The sequence below is a fragment of the Mauremys reevesii genome, linkage group 3, assembly GCF_016161935.1.
Source record: "Mauremys reevesii isolate NIE-2019 linkage group 3, ASM1616193v1, whole genome shotgun sequence".
NCBI lineage: Eukaryota > Metazoa > Chordata > Testudines > Geoemydidae > Mauremys > Mauremys reevesii.
The window spans coordinates 128,493,519-128,521,084 of NC_052625.1; the positions used below are offsets into that span (position 1 = coordinate 128,493,519).

The 27,566-nt window shown below is 44.3% G+C and overlaps 1 protein-coding gene across 5 annotated transcripts in view; it reads right to left on the reverse strand.

Moving 5' to 3' along the window:
* Window positions 1–26,058, reverse strand: part of AFG1L (AFG1 like ATPase) — a 139,327-nt gene extending 113,269 nt beyond the window's left edge. The window contains exons 1-2 of one of the 5 annotated variants that reach the window (XR_005595534.1): window positions 25,847–26,056; window positions 10,116–10,339 (exon numbers count right to left, since the gene is read on the reverse strand). Coding sequence is in view for 4 of the 5 variants with exons in the window: in XM_039528467.1 (XP_039384401.1) it covers window positions 10,116–10,339; window positions 25,847–25,931 (309 nt within the window). In the remaining variant the exon portion in view is untranslated. Of the gene's footprint in view, window positions 1–10,115; window positions 10,340–25,846 lie in introns of all 5 variants that reach the window. The other 4 variants (XM_039528467.1, XM_039528465.1, XM_039528466.1 and 1 more) reach the window with 4 other exon arrangements.
* Window positions 26,059–27,566: the final 1,508 nt, after the last annotated feature.

The window sequence follows — 27,566 nt, forward strand, 5'->3', positions numbered from 1 at the left end:
TATCTCAATAAACAAAACAAAAAGAAGTCCGGATTTTAGCATAAAAGTAACTGAATACCCTTGCCTAGGTTTACCTTGATCTGTAAACATGTCAACACTACAAATGATCTTTTCTTCATTAGGATTTTACCTCATGTTAGTTACTGCATGTTAGCTAATGGATGGTAAGAACACACCTTTGTTCCTTGTGAAGATGAACCTTTGAAGACAAGATCATACAGGTCTGTCGCATCTTACATGCATTTAACACGCGTGTTTTCTGCTTTACGCGGTCGGCAAAAACAAAAACAAAAAAGAGAAAAATAACAATTTTAATATTGTACTTGTAGTGCGGGCGATTCCGCCTGCCATTCAACTCAATGTAATTTTGACTATATGCGGTTTTTGCTTTATGCACTAACCGCGGAATGGTACCCCCCAGGTAAGATGAGACTCGCCTGTACTTGTTAATTACTGGCACAAGAGTTGGCTCCACCCAATCATGAGTTTTTTCAAAGTTATGATACACTAACAATCCCAATCAGACAAGCTGTTCTAACTCAAACTATATAATAAACCCAGACTGAATGACGACAGAACATCCAACCAACTCCACCTCCGACAAGGGGAACAGCGCTGAAATCGGCCTTTCTGGGTCGAATTTGGGGTAGCGTGGACACAATTTGACAGTATTGGCCTCTGGGAGATATCCCAGAGTGCTCTATTGTGATCGCTCTGGACAGCACTCTCAACTCAGATGCACTGACCAGGTAGACAGGAAAAGGCCCATGAACTTTTGAATTTCATTTCCTGTTTGCCCAGCGTGGACAGCACAAGTAACCACGCAGAGCTCATCAGCACAGGTAATCATGATGGAGTCCCAGGATCGCAAAAGAGCTCCAGCATGAACCGAATGGGAGGTACGGAATCTGCTCGCCATAAGAGGATATGAATCCATGCTAGCTGAACTCCGTTGCAGTAAACGAAATGCCAAAACATTAGAAAAAGTCTCAAAGGGCATGAAGGACAGAGGCCATAACAGGGACGCACAGCAGTGCCACGTGAAAACTAAGGAGCTAAGGCAAGCCTACCACAAAACCTGAGAGGCAAACGGAAGGTCCAGGGCAGAGCCACAGGCATGCCGCTTCTACACTGAGCTGCATACCATGCTAGGGGGTGCAGCCACCACTACCCCAACCCTGTGCTTTGACTCCGTCAACGGAGAATCACGCAACACGGAAGCGGGTTTTGGGGACGAGGAAGATGATGACGAAGAGATTGAAGATAGCTCACAGCAAGGAAGCGGAGAAACCAGCTTCCCCAACAGCCAAGAAACGTTTTTCACCCTGACCTGGGGCCAGTACCCACTGAACCCACCCAAGGCGGGCTCCCGGACCCTCAGGGCGGACAAGGGACCTCTGATGAGTGTACCTTTGTAAATATTACACATGGTTTAAAAGTAAGCGTGTTTAATGATTAATCTGCCCTGGCATTCGTGGCCAGTACAGCTACGGGAAAAGTCTGTTAACGTGTCTGGGGATGTAGCAGAAATCCTCCAGGGACCTCTCCATAAAGCTCTCCTGGATGTACTTCCAAAGCCTTTGCAAAAGGTTTCTGGGGAGAGTTGCCTTATTCTGTCCGCCACGGTAGGACACTTTACCACGCCAGGCCAGTAGCACATAGTCTCGAATCGTGGCATAACAAAGCATTGCACCATATGGTCTCGGTGTTTGCTGGCATTCAGACAACATCCGTCCCTTATTTCTCGGTGTTATCCTCAGGAAAGTGATATCATTCATGGTCACCTGGTTGAAATAGGGTGCTTTTAATTAAGGGGACATTCAGAGGTGCTCATTACTGCTTGGCTGTTTGGCTATGGCTGAACAGAAATGTTCCCTGTTGTTAGCCACGCGGTGAGGGGAGGGGTGAAGTGATCATCCCAGAGAATTGCGTGTGTGTATGTGGGGGGTATTTGGGTTTGTGCTGCACTTTAACCCGCAAACCGCAGCCCCTCCTTTTAAACTGCAAACCCATTTTAAATGGCCAACCCAACGGCCGCTTGGTATGGGAAATGAGGGCGCTGCTGTTTGAAACCATTCCCACATGTTATGAAGGTTAAAGAAGCCAAAAGACTGTGGCTTACCATGGCTGTCTGCAAGCCGAATTCCATTGCCTGGCACTGCGTGAGCGATCTCTCACACCACACTGACAGGCCCTCAATATAAGAGGCAAAATGCAACCTTGTAACGAAAGCACATGTGCTGTGTAATGTGAACAGCAAGGTTTAACGGGAAAGAGGGATCCTATTGTTCTTTAAAATGTGTCTTTTTCACTACCAATCTCCCTTTTCCCCCACCAGCTGCAAATGTTTCTCCTTCGCAGAGGCTAGCAAAGATTAGAAGGCGAAAAAAACGCACTTGAGATGAGATGTTCTCAGAGCTACTGCTGTCCTCCCACACTGACAGAGCACACTAGAATGCGTAGAGGCAGACAATGTCAGAGTGCAGGAAAGCACAACAGAAACACGAGGCGAGGTGGCAGGCTGAAGAGGATAGGTGGTGTCAGCTTGCTGACAGAAGGCAAGAGTCGATGCTCCGACTGCTGGAGCATCAAACTGATATGCTCCAGCGTATGGTTGAGCTGCAGGAAAGGCAGCAGGAGCACAGACCACCGCTACAGCCCCTGTGTAACCAACCGCCCTCCTCTCCAAGTTCCATAGCCTCCTCCCCAAGTTCCATATCCTCCCCCTGGGTCCCCAAGGATAACTATAGGCATTTCAACATCCCCAACGGTTATTTTCTGGTCTGGGAAGAAAGTCCCTTCCTGCAGCTTTTGAAACAGACCAGAGTTCCTGAAGACGCGAGCGTCATGTACCTTTCATGGCCATCCCACGTTGATGTTGGTGAAACGTCCCCTGTGATCCACCAGTGCCTGCAGCTCCATTGAAAAGTACCCCTTTCGGTATTCAAACCCCACTCAACCTGGCTTAAACCCAGGTCATGCAACAGAAACAGCACCATTTGCACTGATGGATAACTGTTTCACCTCTGCCACCGCTGAAGAAAAAGTGGTACTACGTGATCTACTCTGTCATGGATCATGAGATATTGCTGCCAAGGTACATGTGCTGGCAAGAGTCAACAGAATCATACTAAGCTCATTATACTCATTTTCCAGTAGATCCTAAGGAGTTAGGATAGGCAGCTACTGCTCCTGACCAAGAGTTAGAGCTCTGTGGGGCTCCACACACCGAGTCTTCTCACTGCTCTTATTTAATATTTCCATTCCACATTAGAGAAACATTTTGAGATGAAACAAGTTGCAACTCAAATGATATGCCAGTGACACACAGCTCTATTTACCTTTTTTCATCCAGTGCAGAGGGCATTCCCTCCCAGATACCGAAATGGATGAAGGAGACAGAAGCCTGAAATTGGAACAAGTGGCTCAGTAAAAGTATTTTAAAGAAACAGGGAACACCATGGTCTCACTCTGCATCAGGGGCATCTGATCAGATTAAGAAAATGTGTAGCCATGGGGTCCTACTGGAATTAGCATTGTCACTGAGTAATAAATTACCAGATGCTGTCACAGGCACCATTTCCAACTAAATGACAACTGCAATCATTCCTCTCATACAACAGCTCTACCACAGTACTTCGTGCACCTGTCACCTCAAGGCTAGACTACTGTAGCTCAACCAGAAGCTTCATAAAGCGTTCAAAAAGAAGCTATAACTGTGTAGTCTACTAAGCAGGATGAGCCAAATACAGCATATCACTTCTGTTCTCGGCAACACACATCTGCTCCCCCATTCACTACCAGACCCACTTAAAGATTCTTGTACTGAAGCCCTTAAAAGACATATACCTTAACAGCTGCAATCATTAAGTACAGTCTAATTAACATAATTAGGTATAAACTCCAGGAAACAGAGGTAAAGCTCTTTCAACAAGACAAGAGGTTCAAAAACCTTGGAACAACTGCCCAATGGATATCAGAGTCCTAACCTTTCTAACCTCAGGTTATACTGTTAAGATTCAACTCTTTTTCCCAAAGGACCACAGCAGAAGATAGCCTGGAAGCATTCACAAGAGGAGCGAAGATAACTGTCTGCCCTTCTGGACTGTTCTGACTTTTTTTTATATATAGTTCTCTGGCCAAATGTTGAGGAACTAACTGGAAGATAAAGAGCTCTTGGAAATGAGCTGACCTCCTCTGGTTTACCAGATCTTTGCTCCTTTAAACTTCACAGATGCAACCATTCTGCAAATGGGCATTATGTCAGCTCTAGAAATGACAAACTGTCTAATGCCACTAGAAATGGTGTGTGTTTGGAAAACACTGAGGAAAACTGACTCCAAAGATCATCCTCACAAAAGCCTGTGATTTTGTTTGCTTTAATTTAAAAACAACTTGAAAATTTAGGTGAAGGAAGGTGAATGTGTAGGCACTCACACATGGCCAGGGTTTTTATTTTATTAAAAGATACTTGATACATCTTCAGTTCATGCATGATCCCTTCACTGTTGCTTATCAGTTGACTGTCTGCTTTTGAGGTTGTAAGGCTGAGACATTTGCCTCTTCATTCTAATCAATAAAAAAAGTTAGCAAGCCAATATCAAGAAGGGAAGAAGACAGAGAATCTGAAATTTCAGCTGTGGTCCAATAGGAAGTAGTTTTCCTCTGTTTACTGGCTACATCAGGATGCCTATGATACTCTCAGAACATGTTCAGTGTATATTGTGTTAGCTCTCCTCCCCAGATACACTCAGGAAAACATGTCCCATACATGACAACTGGACTGTAAGGACTCAGACACTGTGTGCTGGTGGCAGAGAATGCATAATCAGATATTTCATGGCTATATTCCCCCAACTAACAGGATTAGCCTACCCAGCAGTGGAACACACTAGGGCTACAAAGCTCTTGTGGGCCAGCAGCTAAAGATGTTATTTTTACAGGATTAACGCCTTAAAATTGCAACCAATTCCATGATTATTATTAAATCAAAATCACTGTAAGTAGGCTTATTGTTGTAAGTCAAAATACTACCTTAAGCCTTCTAAGGGTACACCTACACTCCAATTAGACACCTACAGCTAGCCTGTGCCAGCTGACTCAGGCTTGACCTAAGGGGCTGTTTCATTCTGGCGTGGGCTGCAGCCTGATCTCTGGGACCCTCACCGGGTCCTAGAACCTGGGCTCCAGCCTGAGCCCAAATGTTTACACCACAATTAAACAGCCCCTTAGCCTGAGCCCCACAAGCCACAGGCTTTTAATTGCAGTGTAGACATACCATAAATATGACCTTACAGCAAAGGTCAAGTGCATCAATCATCTCTGACTTTACATGCAAAAAGTGCTTATGAAGAGAAGGAAAAAAAAATCTGACAGCGATGACAGCGGAGTGAATTCTCCAGTAGGTTCTACCATGCTATTAAGATGTCAGACTGCCAACCCAGGGAGGGAACAGTTGTCCTCCTTCTTGAAGTTGGGTGCTAGCTAAATTGACGAGGCAAACATGCCACTGACAGCATAGCCAGCGGGTGGCTGAAGAAATAGCTAAAACAACACAAATAAACAGGCCCCAGTTCCTTGCGCATCCCTTGATCTGTTCTACAGCAGCGGCGTGGAGTTTGATCAACAAGAGGCTGCTAAGAATCTCAGGGTCCAGAAAAAGGATTGCCCTCTCAGTGTGTATCTACAACTGTAGGACACTGATGAGGGATGACTTGATCAACCATTTAATGGAGGAGAAGGCAATGCCAGCCTGCGACATCCTTGGTCTCTGCGAAACAGGATGAAGAAAGAAGATGGAAGCCAAGTGGAGAGATGGAAGCACCATCATGTTAGGAAAAGGAGAATGTGCGAGAACCGTTGGAGGAATCGGTTTTATCATCACCAAGGAATGGTCTTCAAAAACCATCTCCTGCAAGTTCAAGTCATCACACATCAAAGTGCTACACCTCCAACTGAACAAGAACAGCACCCTCAAGATTATCCAGATCTATGTTCCCACAAGCACAAGTGAAGATGATGTGGAAAAATTCTATCAGGAGCTTGGGGAAACCCTCGCTCAAAAATCCACATATAAGATTGCGAAGGGAGACATCAATGCCAAGGTCAGAAGAGGGAAAGAAGGTAAAAAGTTCATTGGAAGGTAAGGCATTGGCAAACAGACTTCACAAGGAGAGTGATTGGCAACTATGGTGGAGACGAAAGAAATATTCATTGGTAACACTGGTTTAAGAAGGACAAGAAGAGGTGGATCACGCCCAATGCGAAGAAGAACAAGAACAACTATATTCTGATCGATAAGCGGCACATCGTACAAAACATCTCAGTAGTGCAATCATTCAACACTGGCACTGATCATCGCTTGCTTAGAATGAGGCTCAACTTCAACAAAAAGGTGAAGAAGAAAGCGCTACTGATGGCAAATCAGAGACAGTGGCCGAAAATATTCTACGAGGCAATCCTGAAAGCGAACATTTCCAAGGAAGACTGGAGTCTCATAGATAACTGTGATGCAGGAGCACTGGCAGCCTTTTTTGTGCCCTAGGCGGCGGAAGGTCCCGCCCCCGAAATGGCACCCCCGACAGAGGCGGTGGAAGGTCCTGCCCCCGAAATACCGACGACGACCCCGGTGGCCGAACATCCAGCCACCGCAGGCGCTGCCCCCCAAATGTTAGCACCCTAGGCGACCGCCTAGGTCGCCTAATGGGTTGCGTCGGCCCTGCTGTGATGAGGACTATAAAAACTTCACTGATAAACTGAGGCAATGCGTGAAATTAGCCAAGAAAGAAAGACCGAAAAATGCGAAGGTAAGAATCTCGGAGGAAATGAGGAACTTGCTAGAGAAACAGAGGAATATGAAGAGAAACAATGGCAACAAACTCGAGTACTCCCTCCTCTGCAAGCTGATAAGAAGAAGACTAAAGCAGGACTTTAAGAAGTACCAAAATGAAAGGCTCTTAAAGATGGCAAAAGATTGCAGAAGCTTCAAAAAATTCAAACAGGAATTGACACTGTGCAGGTTGGCAATAATGGTGCTGAAGAACAAGGATGGAAAAGCAGTAATTGACAGAACAGGGATGGAAACAGTCTGTAAAGATTTCTGCACCGAACTGTTCACGTCTCAAATAAATGTCCCACTACCAACACTTCAACAGACCAATGACCACATACTGCCAGTCCTCATCAGCAAAGTCTGACATGCAGTTTATCAAATGAAGGAAGGAAAAACTCCAGGAAAAGCTGGACTGATGACTGAAGTAATAAGAACTGGAGGCCAAGACCTCTGGGAAATTCTTGCTAAGAGGTTTATCTGTTACTTGGAAATGCTTAGCTGGAAAGAGTCCAACACCATTTTGCTGTATAAGAAGGGTGATCATGAAGACCTAAAGAACTACTGTCCAATATGCCTGCTTTCACATGTTTATAAGTTGTTCACCAAACTAATAACAAACTGACTCTCACAAAGTCTGGACGAGCAGCAGTTAAGAGAGCAGGCAGGTTTTTGAAGGAATTTCAGCACTATGGACCATATCTTCACTATAAACCAGCTATTGGAGCACTCAAGGCAATATAAATTCCCTTTATGCATTGCCTTTGTCGACTATGAAAAAGCATTCAACAGCGTAGAGATCAGTGCAGTGCTGAAAGTTCTTGCAGAGCAGAGCATCGACACAAACTACATCAAACTATTAAAGGAAGCAAACTCTGACTGCACTATGGATATAACTCTGTTTGACACTCCCCTTCACACCCCAATCAAAAAAGGTATGAAGCAAGGAGACACGGTTTTGCCGAAACTTTTCACTGCCTGCCTCAAAATGGTAACGAGGTGGATGAACTGGAAGGGTGGAATTAGCGTCAACGAAGAGCAGTTAAACCACCTCAGATTCGCGAACAATATCATGCTGATTGCCAAAAACACCATCAAACTACAGAAAATGCTGCGAGAACTTGACACAAAAAGCAGCCAAGTTGGACTAAAAATGAACTGCTCTAAAATGAAATTTATACAACCTGATGCCTTGCCAAAAGCCGAAATAATAGTTAAGGGAGAACAAATTGAAGAAGTCAAGCATACATTTATCTGGGCCAAGAAATTAACATGCATCACCATCAGGAAGGCGAACTCTCACAAAGAAAGCAAGCTGTTTGGCATGCATTCAATTCTATCAAGGATGTCCTCCAAGAAAAAAATCAACATGGCAACACAAGCCAACCTCTTCAACTCAACTGTAATGCCAGCAATATTGTACAGTAGCAAAACATGGGTGCTGATAAAGGTAGTGGAGCAACAACTGGCTGTCATGAAGAGGGCAATGAAAAGAAGAATTTTGGGGGTTTAAATCTGCAACTGAGTCCCCAATGAAGTGATCAGACAGCAGAGTGGAGTGCAGGACATCGTTATTGAAAGTAGATACAGTAAAATGTGATGAGCCGGGCATATAGCTAGGCTCACTGTCAGTCGATGGACTGCAGCTGTCGCCGAGTGGCATCCACGGGAACAGAAACAACCACTTGGCTGACCTCCAAAAAGATGGGAAGATTTTATCATAAAAAGGCATGGCTGCACATGGAGAAGAAAGGCCAGGATAAAAGAAGAATGGAAGGTATGTTGTGATTGGCACAATCTATATGAGGGCTGAAGGACCGATCAATCAAGGTGAGATAGGAGGCCAAACTCATCCAGTAAAAAAGTTAAATTAAACTTTTAAAAGTTCACATGGGCACTGGTGTATAAATTATTATTCTAGAATAAATTTTGTTGCCCTTTTATTACTGTACCTATTTAATATATACCATGGAACATCTCATTTTGTTCAACAGAGCACCAAGCAATTTCCAACATTTATTAAAAATGCATATAGATCATTAAATTAAAAACTCCTTCATACCATGGAGAAGGCAAAAGAAATCCCAGTTTATTCCTACATCAACTGGCCTCCAGATATAGATCTTTGGCATCGTGGAGTATGTCTACAAAGGATTTTCCCTGACCTATACTAGAAAAGGAAGTGTATTAATTCATTCCACTGCATCTATGTGAAAACAAGATCTAAGTACCACAGCACATGCCCTCTGGATATGGAATATAGGAGATACCCTTTGTGGGTAATTTTAGATGGGGGGATCCCTTCCTCTGCTGGTAGCCCAAATACTGATTTTCAAGTGTGTGCTTTTGGACTCAGAAGCAGAATTAAAAAGGAATTATGGAAATCTAGGTACCTAAGTACACATCCACATACCTAGAATTGCAATAGAAGTTTCAAAATAGAGGTATGTTTTCAGGTAGTGTCCCTCATTTTGGAAACAGTCTTCCATTTTTTAATTATTTTATTTATTTTATATTTTTAAGAAATCCCAGAATTGGCATTTTTCAAAGAAAAGCCCTGGAAAGTGATGGGTTAGTCCACAAGCTGGAGAAAGTGAAACCATGATCTGGTAAATAGTAATGATGTAGGTCCAATATTTAAGTTTTGTTAAAAAAAATATTTTACAAAGCTTAAAATTAATTAGAATCTTAGCATTAATTGAAAAATATTAATTACAAAGTTTGTTATGACAAACGTTTGCCTACAGTGTTTACAACTCAAGCACTCCAGCGTTCTGCCTGTGCACATGGACCAGAAACTGACTAGGCATTTTTGCCAAAGCTCAGTGAAATTCAAAAGCAGACAGCATATGTGACAAAAAAAAATATGTGACATCTGATTTAGTTTTATAATTCTTTTAGTTTTAATAACTTGATTATTATTATGGTGTGGTTGGCTTTCTAGGGGCCGTCCATAAACTACGCAACACGTTTTGGTTATTTTCATGACCCACTTTCCTCCCCTTGTAACACTGCAAACATGCAAAATTAAGCATTCACCCACCCCTAATGTGTTACATAATTTATGGACAGCCTCTTATAAACTGAAAGCAATGAACGGCGCTCCATGCTGGAACAAGAGTCTGACTGCAGAACTAGGGCCAAAAGTTAGTAACAAAGAAAGATTTTTTTAAACTTGACAGTATCTCTTTAAACATACCCATGTAGACAGAACATTTATATAAAAAAATATAAGTTCTGAGGACAAACATTTAAAGTGGTTTTCTCTTATCACCATAAGCCTCACCTTTGACAGAAGATTGTTCGGACTGATACTGTAGCCTTTAAGGCTCTCGTGTAACTTCTGTAAGCATTGTACGACTCTTCGCTGTTGTTCATCATTCCGCAGCTCTTCTGCTTTGATCAGAAAGTCATAGTGTTCTAAAGGTCCATTGCAAACCAACAAGGCCCTAGAGTTAGCATCTGCTAGAGTATTAGGGGCTATGTTCTCAGCTGCCTGAATTGTGTATGCTGTAAAATAAGAAATAATTGACTCTTAATAGAAAGGTTCTGAAAGTTGTCTTATTATATTCTTAAACAATATACACAAATTATTTTGTTTAAAAAGGGCTATCTGCTACTTTAAATAAGCAGTAACAGAACAGTATAGATTAGCTAAATATGCACCAATATATTATATGCTATCTCTTTGTATTTCTCTAAATAAGCTTTTTAAAATCTAGTTCAAAACTAGAAGTTGCTTAGTACTGGGGGGAAGGGTTAAACATTTATATGTACACAATATTTGAATACACAAAATTAAAAAAAAAATTAGAGCTAGTCAAAACTTGCAATTTCCATTCCACAGGAAATTCTATCATTCAGAAATCTGGCTTTGTTCCAAATTGGAACAAAACCAAAACATTTCAAAACTTCCCACAAAATGAATTATTTTTAAAAAATTATTCAATTAAATTGAAACATTTCATTCTGATTGACTTTTTAAAGTTTTATTTTTAAACTAAAAATCAAAATGATATGATCCAATAAGATAGAAATGTTGAAACCAAATGTTTTGACCTTATCAAAATACTTTTTTCAAACCAAAATTTTGTTGAACAACATATTTCTGTGGCAAGTTTTGATTTTGCTGAAACATTTTCTGACAGAAAAATTTTGACCAGCTCCACCCCAACAAAACACTGACAACTAGACAGGCCTCTATATTAGGGCAATCCTCAGATCAGTCTGGATGGTCCACTAGAAATCACCATCACTGGAGGCTAGATTGGACCTGTGAGTTTGGATCCTGTGAAGTTTCTTCAGAGCGGTCTTCCCTCTACACTATGTGGGGGGAGTTGGTGCTATGGGAGTTTTGATTCAAAGGGAAGCCAATGCCCCCATCAAACCCACAGAGCCCCAGTTCCTATTGGATACCCCAAGATTATAGAACAAGTAGCAGCATGAAACCTAAATTTATGGAAGGGAAAGTAATCTGATGCCGTACAGTTCCTGAACACAGGGCTGAAGGCATCTGTAGTAGAGCTCTCCCTTAGTAGACCACAACAGGCTCTCCTTAAAGATGGGGCATCTTTGTGCTTTGGACTTCACCTGTTCTGTCTTGCCAAACAGCAGCAGAAGTGGAAAGTAATAAATCCCCTGGCAGTCTCTTGGGATGGAAAGGAAAAGGCTTCCTCATTTACAGACATGGGAGATAGAGAGCATGTGTAAGTGCTGATAGCGGGTTCTGTGGGAGAAACCGCTCACGGTTGTCCCAAAATAAACATTCAAAGCTGAGGTTTATGAAAGAGGAGCACTGCTGCATCTTCACCACCAGACGGACAAGATCTGGTGGGTGACAGAAGAGGCATGGCTAAGCCCCAAAACTTGGGTGACATGTCTGGTGTTGGGACTGCTTCCAGTATCTACAAGAAAAGATGTAATCCCACTAGAAACAGATTCGGAGAGAGGTCAGGAGCCAAACTATGTCATTCCACTGCATCATCTACCCTACTACAATAAGTTGATACACAGGGCCAGAATAGACTTCTCACTCATCCAGTATAATACTCTGCATTTTGCAGGACTGATCCACATATCATTAACACTGCTTCTCTACTGTTATCTGTTCTTGAACAGATTCAGAGAAGGGGATTCTTCATTATTATGAGCAACATATAGCAAATGTACACCAGAATATTCTTTCTTCCTTATTCTTATGCTTCTTACTACTTCTTTTTCTATCATTTTGAGGCAATGTCAACAATGCTTTCTTCATTTATGGTATATATCACTTCCCTGCAAGCTTTTATTTTCCAGAGTGTAGAAATTGGGCTCTGTCCATTTCTCTTCCTGTCTCACCCTCTAATACTTGTATTATATATCACAGTTCTGTGTGTGTTTTCTCTATTTCCCTCCACACTCAAAAGTATCCTTCTTAAACTGTGAGGATTACATATAATATTTCTGATATGGTCACAGCTGAGTGCAAAACCATATCATATTCCCCTAAATTTTACATAAAATCTGTGTATTTATACAAAAACAGAATTGGCTTTTTTCACAAGAGTGCTGTATTCCAAGCTTGTTTGTTTTGTTATACACAGTGTCACACACTCTTCTTAAATTTACTGCTTTCTAGAGAGCTGCCTCCAGTTTGTATCAGTATTTTTATTTCTGTTCCTAAAATATATGTATTCAAATTTAATCTCATTTTATTGCATGCAGCCAATTTTGCTGCCCTGCTGGCTGTCTACTACTCAAATATTACTGATCAACATGCCAGAAGATATTGATAATGAAATAAAGTGAAAGAAACCTCTTACTAACAGAATAAAAAAACCTGAAGCAAACAATACATAAATGTAGGGCTTGAAAAATCCATTTACAAGTACAAAAATTTTCCTGGCAAGCGAGAAACCTAAGAGCAACTTCTGCTGCATCTAATCTTTTTTGATGAAGTTCCTCCTCTGCCTTGGTGGGTTCTGTGCTTTCTGGAGGATTGCTTGCCTCACCAGCTCTTTGGCTATTGTTTCAGAGGCTGTGTTCCGCAGTGGGACGGCTTCTGGGTAACGCGTAGCATAGTCCAAAACAACCAGTATATATTGGTGGCCCCGAGCCGTCTTCTCCAGAGGTCCCACTAGGTCCATGGCTATTCGCTCGAAGGGGACCTCTATGATGGGAAGGGATACTAAAGGTGCCCTCAAGTGGGGACGGGGACTGTGCAGCTGACACTCTGGGCAGGAAGCACAGTACCTCCGCACTTCTTCATGTACTCCGGGCCAGAATAACCGTCGTAGGCAAGACTTAATACAGCATTCTGGTGTTTTTGAGGTACTAGGATCTGCTGTACCTTCTGCCCCTGTACTGGTGCAACCCGGTATAAGAGATCCTTCTTCATTTGAAGTAGGGTCCTGGTCCACGGGGACCCTATCTATTTCGGTCATCTCTTTCCTAATGTACCTTGGGTCTTCAGCCTGGTCCCGTCCAATATTTTCTCTCCCGGGGCTAATCTGCCCAAGATCTAGGGAGCCAGTCTCTGTCACCTCTCCTGGTTCAGAGGCATTAGGGTGGGGGTCAGACTCGGGTGCTTCTCCCTCCTGGGTGGCCTCCTTTTCAGCTGCTCAGGACGACCTAACCACAAGAGCTACCCACTGGCTTTGGGTCAGTATTTGGGTTCCAAAGGCCTTAGCTGCCCTTTTTTTTCTTTTCGTCTTTCTACCCTGCCTGGGAGTGGAGACCAAATCTGGGGATATTTCAGAGAAGATTGGGGGTTGACAGTCTACTGTGGATGTCTCACTAACTTCAAGGCTTCTCCCCTTCTCTAATCCCCCTACTGGGAGTAAGTCTCCAAGCCCTGGAAAGTCCCTCCCTATGAGCACCAGGTATGGGAGGTTAGGGACTACACTTGCTGCTACCTCAGTAGTGTTCCTCTGGATTTCAATTTTTACTGGGATGGTGGGGTAATAACTAACTGTCGCATGGACGCATGTCACCCCTGTGCGCTTTGCCTGCAGCAGCTGACTACGCTTCACAAGCTTCCCTGAAATAAGCATGATAGCACTCCCCAAATCAACCAGTGCCGTGGTTTCTGCCCCATTTAGTTTTACTGGTCTGGTGTACATATGGAGGGTTAGTGCAACCCCCACCAGGTGAATTAGGGAACATATGTCTGCCCAGTTCCCCAGGTTACACTGCATAGGCTCCTCGGCATTGGGACATTGTGCAGCTATGTGTCCCGACTCCCTGCAGGTGTAACATCTGTATGGGCATTCCCCGGTCTCTTGGTTTGGGAAGTCTAATGACACTATCCTCTTCCTCCTCAGTGCTCCCACTCTTTGTGGCCTCTGATGGGCCTTCAGACTCTCTCTTTGTCTACCTAGGCCCTCCAAGGGGCCCAGTTGCCCGAGCTCTGGGGCTTGGTGCTGCTAGTTTAACCAGGGTGCCTCTTCCTTAAGTGGTCGGGTCAGTTCCCTTGCCATCCTTCACCTCTCTACCAATGTGACAACCTCGTCATTGGTTGAGGGTTCATTCCGGCTTACCCAGGCAGGAAGGGCTGGCGGTAGTCCCCTCATGTATCGGCTGATGGCCAGAACCTCTAGTATCTCTTCCGGACTCTGGGACTCAGTTCGTAACCACTTTCATGTGAGATGGATGAGATCATATAATTGGGTCCACGGGATTTTGTTTTCCTGGTACCTCCACTCATTAAATTAAATAGACCCTTGTCAGTTTTTCCTGCTGCTATTCAGAAACTTGCAGCAGCACCGAAATGATCAATCAGTTTTGATTAGAGCTGTAAAGCAATTTTAAAAATTGTGATTAATTGCAGTTAAACAATAAGAGAATACCATGTATTTAAATATTTTTGGGTGTTTTCTACATTTTCAAATATATTGATTTCAATTACTACAAAGTGTACAGTGCTGCTCACTTTATATTTTTTCTATTACAAATATTTCCACTGTAAAAAACAAAATAGTATTTTTCAATTCACCTAATATGAGTACTGTAGTGCAATCTCTTTATCATGAAAGTTGAACTTAAAAATGTACAATTATGTACAAAAAATAACTGCATTCAAAAATAAAACAATGTAAAACTTTAGTGCCTACAAGTCCACCCAGTCCTATTTCTTGTTCATTTCCTGTTCAGCCAATCGCTCAGAAAAACAAGTTTATTTACATTTGTAGGAGATAATGCTGCCCACTTCTTGTTGACAACGTCACCTGAAAGTGAGAACAGGTGTTCTTGTGGCACTGTTGTAGCCAGCATTGCAAGATATTTATATGCCAGATGTGCTAAAGATTCATATGTCCCTTCATGCTTCAACCACCATTCCAAAGAACATGCATCCATGCTGATGACGGGTTCTGCTCGATAACAATCCAAAGCAGTGTGGACCAACGCACGTTCATTTTCATTATTTGAGTCAGATGCCACCAGCAGAAGGTTGATTTTCTTTTTTGGTGGTTTTGGTTCTGTAGTTTCCGTATCAGAGTGTTGTGGAGCATGCTTTCAGAAGTCTTAAAAGAACATCTCATCTCTCTCAGATTTTGGAAGTCACTTTAGATTCTTAAACCTTGGGTGGAATGCTGTAGCTATCTTTAGAAATCTCACATTGGTACCTTCTTTGCGTTTTGTCAAATCTGTTCTTAAAATGAACATCTGCTGAGTCATCATCCAAGACTACTATAGCACCTAGGAACCCTAATCATGGACCAGGACCGCACTAGGTAAGGTGCTGTACAAACAGAACAAAAACCTGTCCCCAAACACTTACAATCTAAATGTAAGATAAGAGACAGCAGATATTTACAAACAGATGGGGATGTACAAGGAAACCCTGAGACAATATTGATCAGCATGCTAGGCAGTGATCTAAGTACACCAGTGGCTTAACCATTTTCTATTTTTTGTAGGCATCAGTAAAAGGAGAATTGTGATAAATGAAGGGAGGGGGTAGCGCCCGTTTATGGACACCAGCAAGCCAGTAGCTATAAAATCTCTCTTAGTAGCTGTTCTCTAATTGCTCTACATGTAAAGGGTTAAAAAGTCTCACTGCTATGCATAGGTAAAAGGAAGTGACTGGACACCTGGCCAAAAGAGCCAATGGGAAGGCTAGAACCTATTAAAATTTAAACAAGACGCCCCTTTTGTCTGTCTGTTGTTGTTCTCCCAGGGAGAGGCGGACAGGGCAGAGCTATGCTGTAAGAGCTTGGGCCACATATGAAAAAATCATCAGTATCATACCCAGAAACTACTCATTTAAAAACCCAGATATGTAAGTAGATCAGGAAATGCCTAGGAAGACACAATTACGTTTATCCCTTTTATTTCATTATGCTTGTGGATTCCTCTGTGCTAATCCCAGGTGCTTTTGTTTTGCTTGTAACCTTTAAACTGGACCTCAAGAAAGCTATTCTTGGTGCTTAATCCTTGTATTTGCTCTTTTAAAATCTAGCAATAGCCTGAGTTCCAAGATGTATTTTTTATTATTATTAATAAAATTATCCTTTTTAAGAACAGAATTGGACTTTTGTGTCTTAAGAGGTTTATGCACATGTTGTTTAATTAGCTGGTGGCAACAGCTGATTAACTTTCCTGGGGTGTGTGTGAAAGGGCTTGAGGGTACCCCACAGGAAGGAATTCCCAAGTGCACCTTCCTGGGTTCTCAAAGGGGTTCTGCACTTGGGTGGTGGCAGCATCTACCTATCCAAGGTCAGAGAAAAGCTGTAACCTTGCGAGTTTAATACAAGCCTGGAGTGGCCAGTATTAACCTTTAGAATCCTTGCGGGCCCCCACCTTCTGCACTTAATGTGCCAAAGTGGGGAATTAGCCTTGACAAGAGAGTTTTAAGGAGGAATTAGTTTTGCAGCTGTTTATGGAGAGCGCGCGCCTCCCTAGCATGAAGGGCAGGACAGGACAAAGAATGAATTTGAAAATGTAATGAGTGGACAATGGAGGCTGGCATCATGGGCTGACTGGAGGTAGGAGCTGACATCTCAATAGTGAGCGACAGTGAATGAGGGGCAATAGGTAGGCTGGGGATTGTCTGTGAAGGGCCTAAGAGAAGCCAAATAGCTTATGTTTGATGTAACAGAGAAGGGAGAACCAGCAGAGGGATACAAAGAGAGGGATGACATGCTCAAAGATGAGCTAGGAGAATGATCTTTGCAACAGCATTCTGAATGGCAAGGCAAGACTGCATTTATCCAGGCCAGAGAAAAGGATGTTCCAGTAATTGAGATGAGAGCCTGGATGAGTGTTTTAGCTATGACTGTTCTTTCCCCTTCAGAAGTCCCTTTATTAATTTGTATTCATTTATAAATGTGTCTGTATGGGGATGGAATAAGGGTCTATTTATGGAAACTTAGTTCATCTTCATTAGTTCACAACATATGCTGGCTGGGTCTGATATCATTCACAAATAATAGTAATAGGTGCATTTGGAATGTTATATTACTACACTCACAGCACTTGTTACAATGTTCATACCAGGGTGCAAAAGAACAATGCCAGGTAGAGCACACAACACCAAACATAACTATGACTCACTAATTAAATGGTCTTTCAAAGCCTCCCTGAATCAAATAACTCCCCGTTGAGCTCCTGTTATAGCCCTGGTATCCAGCTGCTCAAAATCACCAGACGGCCATTCCACCTGCACCCTAAACCTCAGCAGAAACTTTCCCTCCTTTGCTTCACATATATTATGCAGGACACAGCGGGCAACTATAAGCATTGGGACATTTTTTTCCACTGAGATCTAATCTCAAGAGTAGACAGCACCAGCGAGCTTTCAAATAACCCAACGCACATTTAACTGTCATTTGCCTCTTCTGAGTCTGTAGTTGAAGCACTCCTTGGTGCTGTCAAAGTGGCTGGTGTGTGGCTTCATGAGCCAGGGGAGTTAGGGGTAGGCTGGGACTCCCAGAATCACTACTGGCATTTCAACATTCCCATTGGTAATCCACCAGTCTGGAAAGAAAGTCCCTGTTTGCAGCTTTCTGAACAGTCCTGTGTTCTTAAAGATACATGCGTCATGCACCTTCCCTGACCAGCCCACACTGATGTCGGTAAAGCATCCATGGTGATCCACCAGTGCTTGCAATAACAAAGAATCAGCCCTTCCTCTTAATGTACCCTGCGGTAAGGTGGTCTGATGCCAAAATGGAAAAATGCATGCCATCTATTGCCCCACTGCAGTTTGGGAACCCCACTGCTGTAAAAGCATCCACTTCATCCTGCACATTGCCCAGAGTCACAGTCCTTCATAGCAGGAGGCGATTAATGGCCCTGCACACTTGCATCACAATAACCCCCACGGTGGATTTCCCTACTCCAAAGTGATCTGTAGCAATTGAGTATTGCAGGTTTCCATAGAGCAATCACCACTCACTCGCTTCTCCACTATCAGTGCAGATCTCATTTTGGTGTGGCTATGTGAGAAGGCTGGGACAAGCTCTGCACACAGATCCAGGAATGTGGCCTTGCGCATCCAAAAGTTCGGCACACACTGCTTGTTATCCCAAAGCTGCATTATGATGTGATCCAGTGAGTGCTTGTTTCTTCAGCCCAGAACCAGTGCTCCACCATCTGCAGCTGCTCTGTGAATGCTGCCAACAACTTTGAATAGTTTTTTCTATGTCCCTTAGCAATCTAGCCTCCAAGGAATTGTCATGTTCCCTGCGGCTCCTCTTGTAGCTCTGCAGGATCAGGTGCCCCATGCTCACAACACTCAGCATAATAGTGCAGAGGTGTGCAGGATCCATGTTTCTGACACAGATGGCGCACAGCAAGGAGGGACGTCCAGGTTTGCAGTGATATTTGAAAAAAGGTACAAAACATTATGGGATACAGATGAAATTATGGAATGGAGAACACCGCATTATAGGATGTTGAAATCATGTTCCCAGTCATCCCTGGATGACTCATTTGGCCCCAAGAGGCACTGCAAAACCATACCAAAACACCCTGCACTAGATAGTGGTGAGTTCCACAGTGAAATAGCTACCTATCTATGCAAGCGCTGCTAGTGAGGACGCACACAGTCAACACAAGGAGCGTAGTGTAGACATGCAAAATCAATTTAATTATTGCAGCAGCTATATGCTGACGTACTTAGGTCAACACAATTTTGTAGTTAGACATGCCCTTAGAGTTGTTATGCAGAAAGACTATGCAAGATTTAGACATAGCCTGGATGTGAGAACCTAGAAAGAAATCAAAGTCAAAGGTGACACCCAGGTTATGGGCCTCAGTGACAGGCAGGAAGGTAGTGTAGTCCGCTGTAATTGAGAAAGGAGGTAGCAGGGAGGATATTGGGTGTAGGGAAAATTTAAAAGCTTGTTTTAGTCATGCTGATCTTGAGCTGATGCTAGATACAGAGGATAGGACAAGAAACAATGGGCTTAAATGGCAGCAAGGGAGGTTTAGGTTGGACATTAGGAAAAAACGTCCTAACTGTCAGGGTGGTTAAGCACTGATATAATTTGCCTAGGGAGGTTGTGGAATCTCCATCATTGGAGATTTTTAAGAGAAGGTTAGACCCCTTGTCAGGAATTGTCTAGATAATACTTGGTCCTGCAATGAGTGAAGGGGACTGGGATAGAGGACCTCTCAAGGTCCCTTCCAGTCCTACAATTCGATGATTCTATATCCACGAGGAGATGTCAGAGAGACAGGCTGAGATTTTAGTTGAACAGATGGAGAGAGGTCCGGAGTAGAGAGATAGGTCTGTGAGTTATCTGCATAAAGATGGTAGGTGAATTTGTGTTTGTGGCTAAGATTACCAAGAAATAAGGTGTAAAGAATGAAGAGAAAAGAACCAAGAATAAAGCCCTGTGGAATCTCAGACAAAGTTGTGGGGGGGGGGGGATCCTCTTAAGGACACACTGAAGGAGTGATTTCAGAGGCAGGAGGAGAAGCGAGAAAGGACAGTCACAGAAGCCAAAGGACGAAAGAATCCAAGAAAAGCATGACTGACTGTGTTAACATGGCTGACAAATCAAGACAATTATGATGGAGTGCTGGGTTCTGAGCTTTGGCTAGGAAGAGGTCATTAGGGACTTTGGCAAGAGCAGTGAAAAGGACAGAACCAGGATTGGAGAACAGTCTCAGATAAAATTGGAGGAGAGCAACTCCAGACAATGATTGTAAATAGTGCATTCAGTGAACTCAGAGAAGAAAGGGAGAAGAGAGAAAGGGAGAAGAGGGCAGTAGTCAAAGAGGCAAGCAGGGGCAATGGTGCGGATTTTATTTATTTTTTTTAAAGATGGGAAATACTAAAGCTTGCTTGTATTGTGACAGGGAAGAGCCAGAGGAAAGTGGGAGGTTAATGCAAAGAGTAAGGAAGGGGAGGAGAGTGGATGCAAGAGAGACAGGATGGGATGCCTACAGCATGCAGAGAGGTTAGAATACATAGGGCCTTGCTCATAATGCTTTCCACTCGTGCTAAAACTGGTAGGTATAAAAAAGCATAACCCAACATCATCTTCCTCTGTTTCATTCTGAAAGGAGATTCAGACCTGATATCCTCTGCTGCTATAGGAAAAAGATACAAATAAAAAGGAGGGGAAGAAAGAGAATTAAACCTCTGCTTCTGGTACATATTTCCCCTGTGGCTAAACAAAAGAAGTAAAATGAAATTAACAGGAATAGTCAGTTACACTTGACTGCTGCTTCCCCCAGGCCCTGTTGCAGAAACATTAAAAGTCAAAGCACAGATGCAGGAGAAAAGAAAAAAAATGCTAAAATGGGATGGATTGTAGGAACAAACAGAGGCTTGAAGAACAACTGTGGAGACTATAGAAATTTGGCATACAAAGCACCACTTTGTCCATTACATATCTGCACAAAAAATGCTCATAATGATGCAAAGCTGATCAAACTGTTTGCATTAGACATCCTTTCAGCAAGATTAACCGTTGTATGGTCTTCCACTATGCCAGTCTTCACTTGTGCAATGTGGACAGAAATTGCTGGTGTAATAACACCAGTTGTGCAAAGAGTCTACTTTCCCACAGTGCATTGATCATTACTTAGCTGGTCTGCCTGCTCTATTTTCTTTATGGCAATACACAGAGTCATGTTTGCCGGAAGCAACGTATTGAACAAGTCACACTGCACACACGGCAGCTCATTTGCATATTCACAGCAATCAACTTCTTTAAGTATCTACTATAAGAAGACTTCTCCCCATGAAGATATTCACAAATCACGATCAAATCATTTCTTAAGCTTCTCTTGGTTACGCTAAACGGGGTTGAACTTCTTACGATTCTCACTGTAAATCATGTTTTCCAGATCTCAAATCATTCTTGTAGCTTTTTTCTGAACGCTTCCCAATTTTTCACCAGCACGGACACAATAGTCCAGGAATTCTCTCACTAATGCTGTTTGAAAAAGTAATACTACCTCCCTTCTACTCAATCTTCCCCTGCTTATAAATCCAAGGATCATGTTGCCCCCCTTAACCAAAGCATAATACTGTGGGAAGTCACGTTCACTGGGTTTGCCTACCATGATTTCTAAGTCCTTTTCAGAATCAATGCCTTCCGGAATACAATCCTCTATCCCATAAATGTGATCTATCTTCTTTGTTCCTACATATATGATGTTACATTTGACTGTATACCTACATATGCTGTTCATATGAGCCCAGTTTACCAAACAATCCAGATTACTCTGTAAAACTGACCTAGCCTTATTCTTATTTATTACTCCGCTATTTACAGTTATCGGCTTCTTTTCTACAAACTTAACCGAGCGTGATGAAGAGGGCAGTTCCTCATCTCCTGCGGCAGCCCCAGCTGGTGATCAATCTGTGGCTCACTGGTCAATAGTCTCACTTTGACAACCTACCCACAGTTTGTTAGACCTGAACTTGCTGCTGGCAAACTATGAGTGAACACCTGGGAGGCTTTACTGGCATTGGGGGAGAGGGGAAGGTACAAAACAACAGGAGGCAGAGAATGCAGCCTCACTTAATGATCCATAACTGGATCCAGACTTGCAAAGGTATAGTAGGGGGATCAAGACAAGGGAGGCCCATGGCTAAGCCATTTCTGGGGAGGGGGTTAAAGATGGCAGGGCAAGGAGCAGAGAGGAGACTCAGCCGGTGAACTAAGGATGTTTGCCAGCCAAGGGAGCTGTCAGGTTGACAGCTGTCAAAGACAGTGTACTGTTAACTCTGACAGCTATTGATTGTGTCAGTGGGAGGCAACCATACTAGCACTCAGTTGATTGAGATGCAATCAGGATTTTACCTCTACAAATTACAGGGGTAACTCAACGATTGCGGCTGCCCTGATAATCAACTGAAGCATTTATGTTTGGACACAGGTGTATTTCAATCAATTGAGAGGGAGCAACTGGTGTTTATGCTGAACGTATGAGTTTAGGAACAGGGACCTCATCTCCTTATACGTCTGGGGCTTGGAAATATCCTCACTCACATGCCAGAAAACTTCCCCTGGCAAGGAGATGAGGGCAGGTACACGAAGCCATAATGGGACACTGAGTGAGAAAGTGGTTTGTTCCTTGTGAGCAGGGCTACAGCCAGTGGTTTCCCCAGGAATTGAAATTGGGGGGGGTGTTCGAATTTACAGGGGGGGTGTCAGGACCAATGAGATATATAAAAGATATGAATAAAGTAAATGTTTTGTTAGGATTATGCAAATTTAACATAAGAATAATGCAAGTTACAACAAAACACATAACAGGTCTAGATTTCTAAAAAAATATACATTTAAAAAATGTATTTAATTTAAATTGACTTTTGAAAAGTAAGCCATCATGGGGTAAGAGAGAAGATCCTCTCATGGATCAGTAACTGGTTAAAAGATGGGAAACAAAGGGTAGGAATAAATCATCAGTTTTCAGAATGGAGAGAGATAAATAGTGGTATCCTTGAGGGGACAGTACTGGGACTAGTCCTATTCAACATATTCATCTGGAAAAATGGGTAAACAGTGAGTTGGCAAGATTTGCAGATGATACAAAACTATTCAAGATAGTTAAGTCCCAGGCAGACTGCGAAGAGCTACAAAGGGATCTCACAAAACTGGGTGACTGGGCAACAAAATGGCAAATTAAATTCAATGTTGATAAATGCAAAGTAATGCACATTGGAAAGCAATCTCAACTATACATACAAAATGATGGCATCTGAATTAGCTGTTAACACTCAAGGAAGAGATCTTGGAGTCATTGTGGATAGATCTCTGAAAACATCCACTCCATGTGCAGCAACAGTCACAAAAGCAAACGATGTTGGGAATCATTAAGAAAGGGATAGATAATAAGACAGAAAATATCATATTGCCTCTATACAAATCCATGGTACGTGCACACCTTGAATAGTGTGTGTAGATCTGGTCACCCATCCTAAAAAATATATATTGGAATTGGAAAAGGTACAGAGATGGGCAACTAAAATGATGAGGGGTATGAAACAGGAGGAGAGATTAAAGTGACTGGGAATTTTCAGCTTAGAAAAGAGATGACTAATGGGGATATGATAGAAGTCTACAAAATCTTGACTGGTGCGAAGAAAGTGAATAAGGAAATTTTATTTAATCCTTCACATAACACAAGAGCTAGCAGTCACCCAATGAAATTAATAGGCAGCAGATTTAAAAAAAACAAAAGGAAGTATTTCTTCACACAATATAAAGTCAACCCAGGGAACTCTTTGCCAGGGGATGCTGTGAAGACCAAAACTATAACAGGATTTTAAAAAGAACTAGATAAATTCCTGGAGAACAGGTCCATCTGTGGCTATTAGCCAGGATGAGAGGGATGCAACGCCATGCTCTGAGTGTCCCTAGCCTGTTTGCCAGAAGCTGGGAATGGGCAACAGGGGATGGATCACTTGATGATTCCCTGTTCTATTCATTCCCTCTGAAGCACCTGGCCTTGACCACTGTTGTAAGACAGGGTACTGGGCTATATGGACCATGGGTCTGACCCAGTATGACCATTCTTATGTAAAAATTAATTATAATAAAAATGTTTAGTACAGAAACTCCCCAACATAATGACCTCCCAAGATAGCAACAATGTGAGATAACAACGTTGGCAAATACTGCATTTTAAAAATCTTTGCCTACTGGGAAACATTTATATAAGTTTCCATTCCCAGTCACAAATCTAGCATTCTGGAGCAAAGTGACTAAAATATAGTCCAACAAACAAATGTTTATTTAACATGCCCCTCACTTTTCCCTCCACGGCACTCCACTCACCGGTGTTGTCCTTGGTCAATGGAGACTCAGAGTTCAGAGGTGCTTTCACGTGAGTACACCTTCCAGGTGGGGGACAAAAAGGCACAGTTCGCTCTGGCCACAGCTGTTCGTTGTGCCACCGTTCACTCCACCACTCTGTTGCCAATGGCCCTGCACAATCACCTTCTGCTGTCACCTACCACTGTGACCTCTGCGAGTTGGTCTCTTGAGGTTCCACCAGCTCTCAGTGATTTCAGCTGAGCTCTCAGTGCGGGAACCTCGCTGCTAGTGCAGTCTGGCCTCTCTCTTACACAAAAACACTGTACCCACAGGAACACTGTCCCCACAACAGGACTAAGCACTTAGACCTGATTGTCAGTGATTTCAGCCGCAGTGGTCACTTAACAGAACAAAAGACTATCTATGGAGCCTAATCAGCTCTGTCTTTAAACAGCTGAGAGGGACAGGTCCCCACCCTCTCTCGATGCCTTCAAATCATCACAGACTAAGTACAGTTCTACTGCCCTTTACTCATACAATAAGAACAACATTTCATCCCCCCTTACCCCCACATTCAAGTGGTTTGTAACCCAACCCCAGCCAAAAATCTATCACTTGGACAACACAGCTCTGTTTGCTGGATACCGAGGTAGATTAGGTGTGAATGTAAATATAATCTGGCCCTGAAGCCTTAGCCCCCAGCTCATCACTAGCTGTCAGGGAGAACTCAGGTCTTGGCTACACTTGCAGATTTGCAGCGCTGCAGCAGGGTGTGAAAAAACACCCCCTCCAGCGCTGCAAGTTGCGGCGCTGCAAAGCACCAGTGTGATCAGAGCCCCAGCACTGTACGTTAATCCCCATGGGGAGGTGGAGTACGGACAGCGCTGGGAGAACTCTCCCCCAGTGCTGGCGCTCCGACCACACTCACGCTTCAAAGCGCTGCCGCGGGAGCGCTCCCGCAGCAGCGCTGTGCAGTGCTAAGTGTAGCCATAGCCTCATTTAGACTTTGCTTACAAATCATCATTGGAAATTATTAGGTTGGCCAACATCACCGAAATGAATGCACTGACATCATAAAAAACAGCTGTATAAGGAAGCAAGGAAGCTAGTCTACATTCATACTTTTCAAATCTATTATACTTTTTCAGATACATATATTTCATCATACACTGTATAAGCTTTTAAAGTGTGTATTAATGTTTCAGTTTAAATTCAGATTTCCAAACAGTCACTAAATTGGTATGTAACTAGCTCACAAAACTGGGGGGGGGGGGTGTTGGGAAAATTCGGGAGGGTGAAGGGAAATCACTGGCTACAGCTGCCCACCAAGTGTCAGTTACACAGACTCATTCTTTCCACTGCTGGGGGAAGGAGACACTGTCCTTTGCTCCTGGCTCTCTCTTTCCTTCTTGCACCAAGGCGTGAGCTGAGCCTCCTCGCCACTCTGCTGCGGCCTGGGGGTAGCTCCGTGAAACTTATGCGAATCTGCTGCTCAGACAAGGGAGACGCCCCCGACCCCGCTTCCGTCCCAGCAGCCGCGGGGTGGGCAGAGGGCAGCGCCGCTCGCGTTACTCCCGGCCGCAGGAAGGGAGCGCCCCCAGCCAGAGCCAGGGGAGCGAGCAGCGGGGACACACCGCAGCGCTTCTCCCTCAACCCCCGGCGGGGAAGGGCCGTGTGGGGCTGCCCAGTGCCTGGGGACCCCTGCGGAGCGATACGGGCAGAGCCGGCGCTGGCCGGGGTCCCCCAGCGGCGAGGCGGCGCCGCCTGCGCCCAGTCGGGGCTCCCCGCCCCCTCTGCGGCGGGCACTGACCTCTCCGCGGGGCCGCGGCCCGAGCCGGCAGCAGGCGGGCGGCGTGTCTGGCTGCGGTAACCAAGGGCGACACGGGCGCCGCCATCTTTCCGGCAGCTCCGTCCTCCCCCCGCCCTTCAAAATAACTTCGCTCAGAGGCCGGGCCGCTGCCGCCGTGCGTGACACCGCCCTCCGGGCGCGCGGCAGAGCCCGAGCTTTGCCCCGCCCGCTCTCCCGCCGTTTGGGGCAGAGCCGCATCGAGCAGGGACTACAAGCCCCAACATGCAACGCGCCACCTCCGCCCGCCAAGCGACGGGGAGCGATGCGTGCTGGGAAATGTAGTTTGTTCTGGGCTGCAGGAGGAGGGGGTGGGTGGCTGGGCCCAAGGTGAATCGCATCACTGGGAGTTATCGGCAGACCCCCGCCCCTGCATTTGCTTGGTTACCCCTAGGAGGCTGGGACTGGTTCAGCTCACGGTGACTGAGGCTAGGGTGACCAGATGTCCCGATTTTATAGAGACAGTCCTGATTTGGGGGGTCTTTTTCTTATATAGGCGCCTACTACCAGGACCAGATTAACTCAGTGACAGACTTGAAGGTGGCAATTTTTGCAAAAAAAAAAAAAAAAAACAAAAGAGAGAGAGAGCTGACTGATTGAAAATATGCAAACACTAGATACCATTAACTGGTCTCTAAATAAAGACTGGGAATGGTTGGGTCATACCACCATGATTTCTATTTTCTATGTTAAGTTCTCCTCACACCTTCTATGGGCCATCTTAATTATCACTCCTGTCTGTGTGTTCCATTCTTGCATCCAAAGAAAGAAGCTTTAGCTCACGAAAGCTCATGCTACAATAAATTTGTTAGTCTTTAAGGTGCCACAAGTACTCCTGTTTTTTTTTTGCGGATACAGACTAACACGGCTGCTACTCTGAAACCTCTGAGGAATGATTGTAAAAGGGGGCAGGGTCAAAAGCACATTGGGGCGGGAGCTAGGGTTAGTCCCTGGAGCCAGGGATAAACTGCAAGTGCAGCAGCGCTGGGGAGGGGGTAAACAGCACCCCCCCTCCCCCATCCACATAGAGCGGGTACCTACCTGGTTTTAGCCCATTCTCTTTATCTCGCTCTGCACTGAGCTGCCTCTCCTCCTGCAGCAGCAGGGCTGGTTCTCTTCCAGCCCTCTGGAGTGGGTGTTGGGAGTGGGAGGAGCAGAGGCTAATGTAGTTACTCCTATAACCAGACCAGGGCCAGCTGCAGGGTTTTTGCCATCCCAAGCAGCAAAAAAAAAAAAAAAAAAAAAAAAGCCGCGATCACAATCTGTGGGAGCTCTACTGCCGCCGCTTCAGTCTTCAGCGGCAATTCGACAGCAGGTCCTTCGCTCTGAGGGGGACCAGCTGCCGAAGAGCTGGACATGCCGCCCCTTCCCAGTGGCCGCCCCAAGCACCTGCTTGCTGGGCTGGTGCCTGGAGCTGGCCCTGAACTGGACTTATAGTTTCTAGTCAGCACTGCTAACTGGACACTCAGGTCCTGTTTTCTACTGGACTTTCGAGTCTAAAACTGGATACCTGGCAACAGGGCTGCCAGAAAAGCACGGGGGTGGGGGGGAGCAAGTGCTGGGTGGGCTAGGGAGTGGAGAGGAGCTAGTGAGCAGGGCCATGTCTGCTGTACTGCCCAGGTAAATTGGAAACTGTGGGGATCAGCTGACACAGTATCCCCAGCCCAGGTGACCATGTCTACAC